Below are 15,262 nucleotides of genomic sequence, written 5' to 3' on the forward strand. Positions count from 1 at the left end.
GAGAAATATTAAAGAAACCGAAATTGTTTCGAGCATTATAAAATGGATAGTTTTGTTTAATGTTTTTCTAGTAATAATTAGGTAAGCTATTACATGGAAAAACATGCTCGATGTGATAATAATGGCAGTGTAATTACTCAATAAATAAGAAATCAATTATATTTTTTTATTAAAGAATATTTTTTAAATTATACTGAAAATGAAAAATTAATGAAAAAGCAACGAAATTGAATATAAAGGCGATTTTGAGCTATACACTTACACTCAAATATGACATATAAATTTAGATATTAGATTAATTTTATTATATTGTGTGTAATTATTAATTTACAATATTGTTATTTATTTATTCTGCTGAACATAATTTTTACATAAAATCAACTATTTATAAATCATAAACATATATTTATGCAAACATTAATAACTATAGAAGCAATAATTTATCATACATACGTGTGTTGCTGCTATAGTTATTAGTTCAAAAGTACAAGAGACACATAAAGAAATAACATTTTTTTATAAGTATGTGGAATACTGCGCTTTTTCGTAGAATTATAGCCAAGTTTGACAGACTCCAACTAACATATATTGCATTGTAGTGTCTACCGTTTGCCCCTAACCCACATTTTCTTTGCTGTGCCGAGTTCAATTTGTTCAGAATGTGCGAGATGTGCCTGCTTTGAAGATCGTTTCCGGCGATCTGACGCGTTTCTCGACGAACCGAGATTGTCCTTTTCTCGAGTTCGCCGGGGTTACTGTAGTAGAACAAACCCGATCGATAGAAAGACTCGCGTCGCGAGTCGACGCGGGTCTCCGCGTTATATATGCCGTTGTACACCCCCGATGCTACCCCGACAGGAGTGGCAGAATTTCAGGAATCACGAAGATACGCTACCACTGGCTACCCCCACATGTCAGGTATCACGAGAGTGTGTTGAGTTGCACGGTGTTGCGGATTTGCTCCTCCCGACTACCAGCTCCCGCTCTCGCATCCTCTCCCGGTTTTTTTTGAGTATTTTTCTTTCAATTTTGCTGGAGTTTGCTCGGTGATCCCCTGTTCCCTCGATAGTCCACATTTATGGATTGTGACGCGGAATAACTCAATGGGTGCGTTCCCAACTTGTGCACGTACCTAGCGAAATATTACCGCGTTACTATCAGTTAATCGATAGTATATGTAAATATACAATTATATAGTTAAATAATTAAATCATTAAACGAAACTTTCAGTTTCACATTGATATCGTATTGTTACAAGAGAGTCAAGCAAAATTTATTCTATTCAAACACAATTTCTGAAAAAGAAAATTCTTAAGAAGAGTGATAATTGTAATAGTAATTGGAATAGTGACTACAAATTATCGTTACATAGGCAAATTAATAAAAGTCGATCGGTATTATCAAACAAATTAGGTTTAATCGAATTTGAAGAGATTCTCGATAGTTTCGGTAACAATATAATTGAAATCATAGTGTTAAAAATTTGTAGAGAAAATAAGAAATTTAAAATAAGAAATTTAAAAAGATGTACTAATCCAAAAGTCAAAGAAAAAGATATTAACAAGAAAAGAATTTAAAAAAATCCTAATTATATATATATATACTATATAGTATCTTCATAAAAAAGTCTTAAAATTTAGAAAAGTTTAACTTATGAACGTTCACTTTTTTGTGTGTGTCATTTAACGTGTTTGAATTATATTAAATAACATAAGAAGATAATCGACAATGTTGGTAAATAGAAACAGGCTTAGAACGCAACCTCAGAAGTGCGCTAATCCTTTTTTGTCATGCTACCAGGGGATCGAATCCCCGTTTACGTTTTTGCCGTGAAACCGCATAATACGAATTTCCTTGATATCTCGTGCTTCGATGCGAACGCGTCGTGCGCGCTATCCCGAGTTCTTCTCACCTCGTTTTTTGAAACTGGTGCAAAATCGGCTTGAAGGTGCGTGCATAAACACCTGCCGGGGTCGCAGCCCGAGCCGCGCATCTTCTGCATGACGAGCGACTCGCGAAACACGACCTTCGTCATCGAGTGCTGCAGAGAGGATTTTTGCAATAAGGATCTCAAACCTCCGCTACACCCTAGCAACAATGAAGGTATAGTCCAAACAGACCTGGAAGTTACGAAAACTCTGTAGGTGGCACGGGCTTTAGCTGCAACTCTCCTTTCTCACTTCTTTCTTTTTTTTCTCTATATGTCTCTATCTCTGCAAAACGATTTGTAAAATATATTCTTATTGTATTTTGAAATCGGAATTTTAGTTATTTTTCGTTATCTATATAGATCCATACCGATCTGCTTAATCAATTTAAAAAGAGATCGGGACTTATTGGCATAAGAGGCAAGTTAGCATTGCATTTATGTATTTATGGCGAAAGAAACAATGGAAAAATTACCGCAATATCATTTTTATAATATAAGTACTTTTCTAGGTTTTATTTAAATCAAACAAGTATTATAATAAAAAAAGAAAAAAATTTATTTAACAGGAGGCAAGTAAATTTTTGAGTGTTTCAAAATTTTGTATTAATATTTTTCAGTTTGAGAAAGTAAATGTAAGTGTTAGTTTAAAAAAGTTTCTATTATTATATATACGACATGTTATTTTTGAGTAATAACATTAAATTATAATAAAATAATAGAAATCAGTTGTATGTAAGAATGGACAATGTTGATTCAAATTTAGTTTGAATTTGCTGTTACTGTGCACATGAGAAGTGCATAAACATTCAGAGTTAAATTACAATTTAACTCTGACAAAACGTTTTATATTTAATATTTCTATATTGAAGCAAGTGACATCTAAAATAGTTTACATTTATTATTCTGTAACAATTATTTTGTAATTTTATTATGTGATCATTACAAAATAACTTTAAAAGATACAATCTTTATCAAGAATATGTTTGCCATTTGTCTTTATATCTATTACATTTTTATTAATTTAATACGAAGTCTTATATAAATAAGTTACATCGTGATATTTATCTTATTATAAAGGCGTTATAAAGCTGATTACAATGTAGCATGTTTGTATTTCATTTACTACACAAAAACTACACAGTATAAGTACACAGAATCGTATATGGAAATGTCGAAAAAGGTTATCTTTATTATATCAATACGTTTTAATCGTACACAATAATTAATTATTTAAAAAGTTTAATCGTAAAAGCTGCCAATGAGTCCCGGCAACGTTTAATAACACTGTTCAACATCATTTTGCAACATGAGATTGTTACGATCTTCCATATTGTATTTTGTTAATTTCATATTTTGATTTAGTATAATCCAGTATATATTATGTAAGTACAAAAGCACTTTTTCTTTCTATAAAATGCAATATTAAGATAGAATAAAATGTCTTCTCCATATTACATACATATGTATATGAAAAATCATACCAAAATAAAACAAAATTAATTTAAAAGCTAAAAGTTGATACTTTCCCGTAGCAGTAACGAAATTTAGAGAAAAAATTCGCTGCTAGTGCTATAACGCTATTTTCATGTTTCATATTTTTTAAAATTGTTATGTGATAGCTAAATTTGGACGACGGATGTGCAAGACAAAAATACATTGGAAATGATTATTCATACTCGTAACGCAAAAAGAGATCAAATTTTGTCGCACAGTGTAATTAAACATAGTTGCATGATTATTTATAAACTTGATATTCATGATATTAGTTATTTTATAATAGTACGAGTAATATGTACATATAGCATATATATGGAAAAATTTCTAAAAATGTCTAAACTAAGATTAACAAGAGTGAAAGCGGAACATGTAGTTGATGTGGCAAAGAAACTGTTTCCAAGTTAGAAGCTAGTTTGACCTATCCCACGCAACTATTTACTTAAAGCGTTAAAGAGGCAACTCTATTCACAGTAACATCCGAAATTATTAAGGTCTTGTTCATAGATGTTGATTAACTTTATTATCTTGACTTTACTTACATATAATTGATGAATAGTTCTAATTAAATTTTTGTGTTTTTTTATTGCTATCTTAAACAATAAGATAAATTATTATATCTAATAAAACTATTAAATATTGTGGACGTATATATTTTGCATAAGAGTACTCAATACTCGCTTAATCATAAGTTCAAAGTATATAACATTTCAACAGTAAATAATACGGTTATATCTTATTCACAATAAAGTATATCTAATTTAATCATTTGTAGGAATCTTTGCCATCAAAGGAACAATATTGTTATATTAATCTATTTTCAGTAGAGATATTTTACATTCTACCTTTTCTTTATAAATGAGCTGACTTATTAATAAATAAATTCAAGAATTTTTATTACAATAAAAATTTGATTTATAAAATTTGCAATATAAAAAAAGTGATATTAATATATTACAAAAAAATTTATGCGTAATATAAAGCCACTTCTGTTGTTTGATAAAGCAGAAGCGGCTCAAACAATGATTAGAGCGTTTTTATATATAGTAGCTTATCGAAGAATTAGCCAAGCCGTGAGTTATTTTTTTATGATCGGAATAGAGTGTTACGTCATGGTTCCTGCCAATGTATATATCTTTATTTTGCTCGAGCATTATCATTTCGAGTCCTCTCTAACACGCTGTCTGTCGCGTTCCCGCTACCGTTATCTGTGCACTTTTATACGAAATGTGTATAAAAATTATTTGATGATATTTTAGGAGAGAGAGAGAGAGTAGATTATCTTAATTTGCCATTTTTTTGATAAAAGCTCAAATAATATCGTTTATATATTTTTTAATATTAAATAATTTTTCAATTAAGATCCTCAAATGAGACTTATTTGATTTTCGAAAGAAAACAATCTTTTTATATATGTATTTATCTTTTGGATCTTAATTTATTAAACTCTCTATATTTTTAATTATTTACAAAGTAAAAAATATTTGTATGTTTATGCAGAAGTGAAGGATTACTTCAAAATTAGTTGAAGAATTTATCTCTTAAAATATCAACCGATGATTTTGGCACATTGTGTAGTTTTCTATATCTGTACAAAGCCATGTGCACTATATATATTGTGTAAAGAATAGAAAGCTTCTGAAACGCTGCTATACACGCTAGTAGACGTAAACGCGTATATATGACGCACTATTTGCGTATTCACGGATGAGCTTTGCGCGTTCTCTTTCGCCGTTTATTACACGTTCAATATAACGCTGAACTTTTTTATATTGCGATTTTTTAACTACAATGAAATATTGTAAAGTTTCATTGTTGGAGTCACTATAAAAGAATTAAATGTTTAATTAAATAAATATTAATGTAAGTTACAAAGTACTACATTAGTATATTATCAATATTAATATTTGAATAACATGTTACTATGAGTCTTTGTTATGCTCGCACGTGTTTTAAAGTATTTCTCTCCGTGTTTCTTATCGTATTGTATATATGTAAATAAGTAAATTATTTCCATTAAAACGAATGCTACGATACAGCTTGTTTTACGCAGTAAGGAGTTGTACAAAAAGCGTAATCAATAATTATTTAGCATTTATTATTTTCTGTTATTTCTTTAGTTTTTCTGTGTAGCACATGCTCACATTATTTACATTAATTTATATTATATTTACATTTGATGCGTTATAAACTAAAAAATTACATCTAGATAGATCTCAAAATTCATGTTGAGATTAATATAAAATAAACAACATCTATAGGAAAAAATGAGATAATGAACAAGATAATGAATTTGGATAAGATAATATATGCTATTGTGATGATATTGTCACGTTCTACCGATATTTTTGCCACCTTTGGAGCTTGTAGTCGCTTCAAGGTGATTTTCTCCTGTATTTTTTTTCGTTTATGCCGGAAATTCTCCTGAGTGAACTCGGAAAGGACCGGTAGCATGTTGTCATAGCTCTCTTCTTTGCACTCTTTAACGATAGTACTGTCCCATAGTAACTTTGATAGCGTGATCCACGTGAGAAAGGGTGGCTTTTGTAAATATCTTTCCCGCCTCCTGTAGTAACCTTCAGATTTTCTGCAAAATTCGCAGTTTTCTTTATTAATTTTAACAAAAATGTATTATACATACTTAATAACTTTATCTATTATTATATCAAGTAATCTTTAAAAAGTTGACATGAGAAATTAAATTTTTGTACAAAAGAACATTATGATTAAATTTATTATTTTATTCTCTCACTGGTAGACTTATTTTCAAATTATTTTAATTAATTTTATTATTATAATGCACCTTTTGCAACTCATGTCAAGTTTTTTTAACCTTTGCAATATAATTTATTAAGAAACTTTCTTGAGGTTGTGAGGGTTAAACTCAAGTAGAACACAAAAAGTCATAATATCAGAAGGACATGTTCATTTATAAGTTATTATTATTTACTGGCAAATAAAATGAAGACATCCTATGATATCATTATGAGTATGTGTTCTGCCTGGGATAGGATTGAAATACTATTACTTACTTTTTTGCATGCCTTCTGACTTTATGTATTACATTTATTATCTTTGTATATTGTTGAATACTTTTATAAAATTTAAAAGGTATGTAGATGATATTTTTTTCCTGTTTATAAAGCGTAAAATATAATATCAATGTTTTTACGGATTTTAATTAATGTACAATGTATTGTAAGAATTGCATCGAGCTTTAGAATTTCCTGTATATGTCCTGAACAAATTTTAGTATTTTATTTTATTTATTGTTTTATATATCTTTCTTTTTAAGCAAGATTATTCAACAAAATTAATTTTTTTTAAATTAAAATTTTCTAAAATTTTATAGTATTTAATATTAAATAAAATTTAAAATAAATTGAAAGGTAAAGTTTTGTTATTCTTCAAAACTTCTTTAGTTTATATTAAATTGATTTTGTTAAGATAAAAATTAACTTAAGTTGTATTATTAGAATATTTACAAATTCTGAAAAGAAAGAATATCTAATTAATCTCTCCAGAGATTGAAAATAATTTTCAAATTTATTAAATAATATATACCTATGTACGAAAATGAAACTTTAATACAAAAGTTATAAAATACTGTATATATTCTTATTATACTAGTTTACACATATGTACGCACCTGAGAAAAATGTAGTGTTTTTAAAAATGTGATGTTTTCTAATTTTTTATTAAATATATTTAATGTTTAATAAAACATACTTTATTATTATCAAAAATAAAACTTTTTAAATTTATGATTGCTTTTGTTCTCCTACAATACTTTTACAATTTTTTCTCATTTTTAGATTTATATAGACTTCTTTATTAATTTTTTTATTATTTAAAGATTTTATTGCATTGACTGCTTTGGTTAGTTCATTCTTTGATTAATAATTATTCTTTCCGTTATAAACTACAACTATAAATTTTGAGTTATATTATGTTTCTAAATTACGTTTTTAACTGCAATATAAACAGAAAAGGAAATAAATTAATCACAATCAAAAGTCTAGTGCAATCAAGTCTGATGTATGTTAATTATTTTTCTGCAGCTTATTAAACTCTGCGTCGTAGCATATTGAGCCAATTAAAATGCTGCCATTAGCATTCCTTTATATTTCCTCTTTATCTCAATTGGATATTATCCTACCAAAATCTTATTCCAGTAATTCGCTGATACATCCGCTGATTTATCCGCTATTTCCATAAACATATTACGTCATTTTACAGTTTACGGCAGTAACTGTAGATTGTTTCCACTTTTCGGCGATATGAACGCCATAGTCTGGTCCGCGGCAGTACTCGTTATGTAAATTGTTTTCCCAGGTGTTACAATAAGATGAACTTCTTTCCGGATACTGAGTACTCTGTCTGGTGCTTCACAAACAGTACGCTGCACGGTCCAGATGGCATCGAATTCGTGGTCGCTTGTTGCGATCATTCTGACTACTGCAATCGCGATCTAAGGCCTTCCTTTCCTACTCACGAGTCCAGAGGTCGGTCGTATTCTCGCTTTGCGAACCACCTCGGAGGAGGTACAATAAATTGCAGCTAAAGCGGCTGCCGCGAGATTCCTCGCCTTCAAGGTTGCTCCTGCTGCAAAGTTCATTTCTCCGCTGAATGAGAGCAAAAACGAAATGATCATTAAATTCGAAGGATTCAATGGCGGAAATGCTGAATATTCATTCGAGCCACAAAAGAAATAAATTCTTTAAATAAAAATTGAAAGAAAATTTTAAACATTCTATGATTCGAGTAAAAAATTTGTAGTAATTTATTTATTAAAATAATACGTGTAAAAATCATTTGTAAAATGATTACAGAAAGTTAGAATGTGTCCATTAATAAAGTTGTTGTATTAGTTTTTGTGTAATATAATTATAATTTTGTAATATAATTATAGCTTATTTAGATTTTTTTTCTGTAGTAAATATATTAAAACATGTTTTTTGTTAGAGATTACTACTACTAAATCAATCGTATTAGCACAATGTAAATACTATTAATATTTAGTAAACAATTCACCAAGTTAATAATATGGTCTGACTATATTTATTTCTTGAAAGTCTTTTAACTCCAGCTGTTTATCTGTTCAATTTAGATTTTATATATTTTTAGAAGAATATTATGTAATGGCAGATTTATTATCAGAACTTTACAATTTTACGATATAAACTTTTACATTTTTTATTATAAAATTTAGATTTAGTTTTTTAAATTTATGTCTATTTAGTGGAATGTAATATAATCTAACGTAATAAAAAAAAGATCGAATAATTACATTACTATATTAATTAATATTCATTGCTAAAGGCTTCTTTTTTATTATTAAAATTTATTTACATCTCTATAAATATTTTATTATTGTTAATAAATGTAGTATTAATATAATTTTTTTATTTAACTGTTAAATATCTTGCATTAACATTTTTAAATAAAATATTTTTGCTTTAAGTAGAATTTTAAAAGTTTATACTTTGTTTTTACAATTTTTTATTAATAAATTAATGATTCATTCTTATTTTAATTTGTAAAGTTTTTATTGTGTGTCTTAAATTTCTATTTTTATAAAATTATTAACACTTACTAAATTTTTTAAATAATTTATATCGTTTATTTTGTAATATAATGTTTATCGAGACAAAGCAATTTATGGTCGGATGCATTTCCTGCCTTGTCCGTCCTGAATGGATCAGCCGTCCGTGATATGATGCAAGCGATAGGTTTTGCCTTTGTAATCGTTGAGTTGCAACAAGATGGTTTACACGGATAAACTAACAGCAACCATCACGTGTAATTGCGTCTGATAACTTAGCAAAATTAAGTATATGAATTATTGATTCTGAGCGTTTAAAACATAAACAATAAATTTATTTAAAAAAACATTGAGTTGTATCGACGTCTTGAGATGTCAAATTATTTTACAATTGACTAATGGACAAGTCTACAATCAACTAACTGTTAATTCATCTGTTAAATTATCTATTTCTTATCATAATTTTGTACTTTTAAGCACATAGTTGCATAACTTATATAATAACTTATGTAATAACTTACATATTTAAAACTCTTGATTTACGTGTTCAATGACGCAACGAAATTCGGAAAGTGAGAAAAGAACTACAAATTTAAATAAGCCATTGAATTCTGACAAATGCAATTTGCGAAACTTTTTGAAGCTTTAATGTCAATAGCACTTAAAAGCCAATGGCAGATTTATATATTCCGGAGATTTAAATCTATGGGGTTAAATTCTATTGTATCCTTCATGTAGCTTTTTTTTTATAATGGTTATAAAATAAAATTCTTAATTTTATTCTTTTACTGCTTTTACAATTTTTTTCTGCTTTTATAATTTCTCAATTTAGTTAAAAAAATATATTTTCTCTGCCGTATATAAATTTGTCATTGTTTTGCGACGCTTCAGCTTTTCGTTTTGCGAATCATGAATTAGCGGAAAAAGGACTTTTCCTATGGCAACCTTGGTAAGGCATGCGTGCGACAGTGATGAGAAAAGCGGGGTATCGATTATCGATTTTCTACGCTTTTGTGAATTGTCTGGGCGCGTACTTTTCACACCACTCTCTCCTCTGTATTCCCCCATGTTTCATGTTCTCGCGTCATTTATCTTGCTTGTGCCAAGCTGACAAGACAAGGAATGGACAGAATGGCTGCCATCGACCGACAGTTCTCTCTATCCTGATCGCGTTTCTCGTAGTTTTTGTTTTTGAACGATTATTTTATCAAATAAAAATCGATATTTTTATTACTACAGAATAGTGTTGCTGTTTCGTTACATAATGCGAGATGTAAATTACACAATTCTTTAAATTACGTAATTATCTTTAGAGAGCGTTTGAGAAGATTATATAAGCATATAACGTATTATAATATTTTAAATTTAGTATTTATCTATATTTATTGCGCGTTTAACTTTTAACATTCTAACGTTAAATAACAATTAGTTTAAATTTAAACTTAATTATATAACTTTAATTATTAATTTAGACGTTTATTTTTTATTTTAAATTAAACGTTTTATTATTTATTTACATTTGTAAAAGTGTGTGTGTTGAATCTTTTAAAATTACTTTCTATTACATTTCAAATATATGTACATACATATTTCGACAACGTTATTGAATTGTACACTCATATGTATACTATCATTTTCTATTCGTACATCTCTTGTTCGTAATAAAGAGGGGATGCAGATAACATACATTCTGTGTACGTTATGTATAGATAAGATAATACTGGTCTGTCTATAATACGTGCCAGTGAATTTTGCAACGCGAAAAAAATTTGATAAAAAATTCGAGGACATTACACACAGCGTCTATCATTTAATATAAACTGAGAGTACGTTAACCCTAAAATACTTTTCCCCGGTATTGTATTAACTGTTAAAATATTTTTGTAATTTTTACAAACTCATGTATTTTAAATCAAAAAATCAAATAGTATATTATGTAATTGCATATATATATGTATATATATGACATATAGATTTCATTAAAAGATTTATTTAAATAAATCATAAAAATAACACAAATATAGTAAAATGCATTATAGTAATAAAATTATCGAATAATCAACAATAATATGATCATTTATTCATTTATTTGTATTATATTTCTAATTTAATTATTAGTGTATTACTAATATAAGCATATACAACTATTTAGAAAATATGTCATTGCTATATCTATACATATCAATGGATTTCGATCGCGAATAAAAGCGGACATTGAGAGCGAAGGTGTAATTTGCCAAGCGCGAACGGAATAGCTTCACCCGGAATATAAAGTAACGAGGCGTGCACAACACGATTTGGACAAAGGGATGACGGGACAGGCTGGAAGCGATATTCGATTGTACGTGCTCCAATAAATCCGCGAGGACAGCCAGTTATCGGCGGATATCATCGCAGCAGCGATTTGATATTAGCTTGAGATGCGTACGTTATGTGTTCGCATATGGAATTCAATAATTCACGTGGCAGTTTAATCAGCTTCGATGAGAATTTATTAGTACACATGGAAAATATTTTCACATTAGACCATTAGTTACAACATTATCAATATTGAAACGTATAGCATCATTAATTCTATATAACTCTGTCATGTTTGATTTTTGGTTCTATTTAATTAAAAAAAAAGTATCTGTTTTTTCATAAAAATAAGTTAAAATCAGAAATTGATTAAATTTAAATAAAAAAGTGTAGCACTTCCGTTGAATAATAAATGTTCTAGTTTCTCATGTTTTATATATTTTTAAATAAAATAATATTACAGGGGCGGGGAGGGAGTGGAACGATAATAAATATAATAAATTTGGCAATTTTTTATATTTGTTATACACTGATGAGAGAAATAATAAATAATATACCACAAAAATATAGTAATAGTGTTTTTATTTTGTTGTATTTAATACTTTTTAAATTTTATTTCAATTAAAATATGTTATTACAACGTTTAATTGGTATAACAATAGTTAAATTGTTATACATCGTTTTTTTATATAAAATATTAATTAAGAAATTATATTTTATATTGAAAAGAAAAAATACAATACACATTTTACATTAAAAATTGATTGAAAAACATTATGTGACGAAACAGAAGCCTATAATAAACGTTAATAATTATTTAAATGACGTACGATTTTTATAAACAATATTTTTTATTAATATTAGCAAGATGCATATTCTCGTATATTATCCCTCATCATTATTAGAAGACTCGTTGCTGTGCGATCATTCATCAGTGAACCGTTTCTCGCCGTGTTGCCTGTCATCTCATTGAAATCTTCACAGGGATCAATATCCAATTATATCACGATTCGTCCTATCTACCTATACATCGTGATAACCCTGTCAATTGAATTTCGCGATTGTTTGATTCCGTGATGAGTGTATAGTTTGTTTTACATATCTACGTATATCCAATTTTATCTCTCAAAACTCTGATTTACAAAGCTCTTCTGGAGAATAATATCGATACGTCTGTTATAATTTTAATTCAGAAAAAGTCAAATCACAAATTTTTGAATAATTATTAATTAGTAGGATTTAGTTATTTATTTTGTAATTCAGATTTATATAGATGACTTTCAGTAAAAATTTATTTAAAAACTATCGCAATTTTTTCATACATTATGTCAAACATTTTCATATTTAAAAATTAACTTTAAAGATATCTAATATTATGTATAATAAGTAGAATATAAATATAAGTATTAAAATAATCTATCTATGCTACATTTTTGTATAAGTCTGTAAATGTATTTTATCGTAAATTAGTTCTTTTTCGTATTGTTGCAGTAATTTATTTTGCTGTAAACATAAAATTGCGAATTATTGAACTAACGTGATTCGAAATAAATAAATTATCTTTGAATGCGTGAACAGTTTTTACTCAGCATTTTATAACAATTTAATTGGCTGTTTCAGACATCGATTAATATCATTTTCACTTAATATTTGTGTGATAAATTTCGATAAATAATTGATTAATAGCATTTGTGTGACTTGAAAGTATATACTTTAATGCTCTTCAATTCCGTTACTCGCAGGTAAGTCAAAGTTTGTGTTTAACGTGCTACTGATGTCTCGATAAGATATATTAGAAATATTTACCTTTGTTCTACGTTGCATATTACGTAGAATAAAAGATTATCTCAGATTTAATACTAGAATATTCTATGATTATGGATTTAGTGGAAGAAACTAGATATATAAATGAGAATAAAACCTACGACAAATGATGATTGTGTTATTCACAGTTTGTGTCATTAATATCTGTCAAAAGATTATAAAAATAAAAAATCTAAGACTGTTTTGCAAATCTTATTTGATTTATACGACGACTTGATTTAAATGTCCTAGTATTAAAATCTAAAATTTGAAATTAACAATTAAGATATATAAGGTAATTGACGATAAAGATTGGCAATTAAAATAACAAATTATTGAGGCAAATTATCGAGGCGCAGTTATACGTTGATGCATCATTCAATTTCAAAGAGATTCTTAGAACATCTTTCAATCCCGTAAGTTTTCAGAGGTTCAGCCATGAACCAAGCTATTGATCACTAAAATGATCAGACCGAAATCCTGTCCATGTTGCACTGTTTTGAATGTGTTTGTTTAACCGTGTCAGCATAGAGATCGCTTTGCTTTAACTATTTTATTAACATATACGTTTTCGCATTTGTTGAATGTATATATACACACACACACACACACACACACACACGTACTTGTCTCCCGTACAAATTATATATCTTATCGCTTTTCGCTTTTTTTAACGTCTACATTTCATAGCTTTTTCCTTTGAAAATTTCTGCTCGCATTTGCTTGCTTTCGCATCAACAATGCATAATAGTGATTTTAATAAATTCATATATTCTCGCAAAGTTTTTTGCTTCTAAGATCAGAGATATAATCAACGTTTCTTTTAAATAAATATGAACTTACACAGCACATTCGTTCAACGTCGCATGGACAACACAATATCGTTTAAATATTACGAATGTTCATGCGACGTCATGTGCTGTGTGCAGAAAGTGTAAATTTTAAAAATAATTTGTTGGAAATTATGAAACAATTTACTTAAATACCCGAACAAATAATGTTACTAAATATCAACAAAAATAAGTAATGCGTGAAAACGAATAACTGCTTTAAAAACTTCTTTTCTTATTATTAGAATTACGTTCAAGAAAATTTTTTTGCATTCATGTAATTTGTAAATCTTGAGACAACACATAGTTTATTCATCCAAGAATACAAGTTGAATATCTCTGATACTGATATATCATACCTTTAGTATGATAACGTGTACAATTCGGCGTCATCGAGATTGAATTAGCGTTTATCCGTGCTTCCTACGTGCAAATAATAACTGAATATATCTTGCCGAAAGTATCATCGAGTGGTGATGACGCAACATGGGTTACCTGGAAAATGGCCTTGACGATAGCACTACCAATATGCGCGATCTGTGTGGTCGTAATGGCAATCTATCATATACACATGACCAAAAAGAGGCCGGCTAGGCACTTTCCGGATGACTCGCTGGAGGCTCCGGACCGACCAATTCTGGGCGGCGTCACTATCAGGGACATGTTGGAGATGACTACGAGTGGTAGCGGCTCAGGTAGGTCAAATTAAATTAAAGTTCATTATTTAAAACCAGTATAAAATGATAAAAAGTAAATATCTTTTGAATCTTCATGGAAAGAAAAATCTTTCGATAGAAATATTTTAGTCATTCTTTATTACAGTTATTATGGATATATATTTATTAGCAAATATGTATCCATAATAAGTTTAATATGTAGGTAATAAACAGCTTTTTATTACAATAGTAAATGTGTAGTAAATGGTTTTTGTAAAATATTATTAATTTATTTCATGTATGATCTTAAAAAATGATTGAAGTCTGTAATAATACATATAAGTATACTTCTTTTGCATATATATAGAGGAAGTGGTATGTCGGTATCGACATAAACAAAATTTTTTAAACAAAAGGTAAAAATACAACTTCAAAAACATAAATACAAATTAAAAAGTGTCTTCTATCAGATAGTATAAGCAGTTTTTATAATACTGTTTGCAATTTTGCAATAATTAAGTTTTTCGTAAGTTATGCAAAAATGAGCGTCTGACAAAATGGGCTCCGAAACTGATATATTATAGTAGGCAATAATGCCAACATTCTCATTCTATAAATAAAGATATATCCTATTCTGTAAAGAAAACTAATTTATGAAACTATAAACATTTAAAATGACATAATATTATCAATAATATAGTCACTA

At 28.3% G+C, this 15,262-nt stretch overlaps 1 protein-coding gene across 2 annotated transcripts in view; it reads left to right on the plus strand.

The window, feature by feature from the left end:
• babo (TGF-beta receptor type-1 babo) overlaps nucleotides 1–15,262 on the plus strand; it is a 36,162-nt gene that overhangs the window by 15,822 nt on the left and 5,078 nt on the right. For both annotated transcript variants that reach the window (XM_018453965.1, XM_018453966.1), the window contains exons 3-4: nucleotides 7,760–7,968; nucleotides 14,362–14,595. In XM_018453965.1, coding sequence (XP_018309467.1) covers nucleotides 7,760–7,968; nucleotides 14,362–14,595 — 443 coding nt within the window. The remainder of the gene's footprint in view (nucleotides 1–7,759; nucleotides 7,969–14,361; nucleotides 14,596–15,262) is intronic.

The sequence above is a fragment of the Mycetomoellerius zeteki genome, unplaced genomic scaffold, assembly GCF_001594055.1.
Source record: "Mycetomoellerius zeteki isolate Tzet28-1 unplaced genomic scaffold, Tzet1.0 scaffold415, whole genome shotgun sequence".
NCBI classification, from domain to species: Eukaryota; Metazoa; Arthropoda; class Insecta; order Hymenoptera; family Formicidae; genus Mycetomoellerius; species Mycetomoellerius zeteki.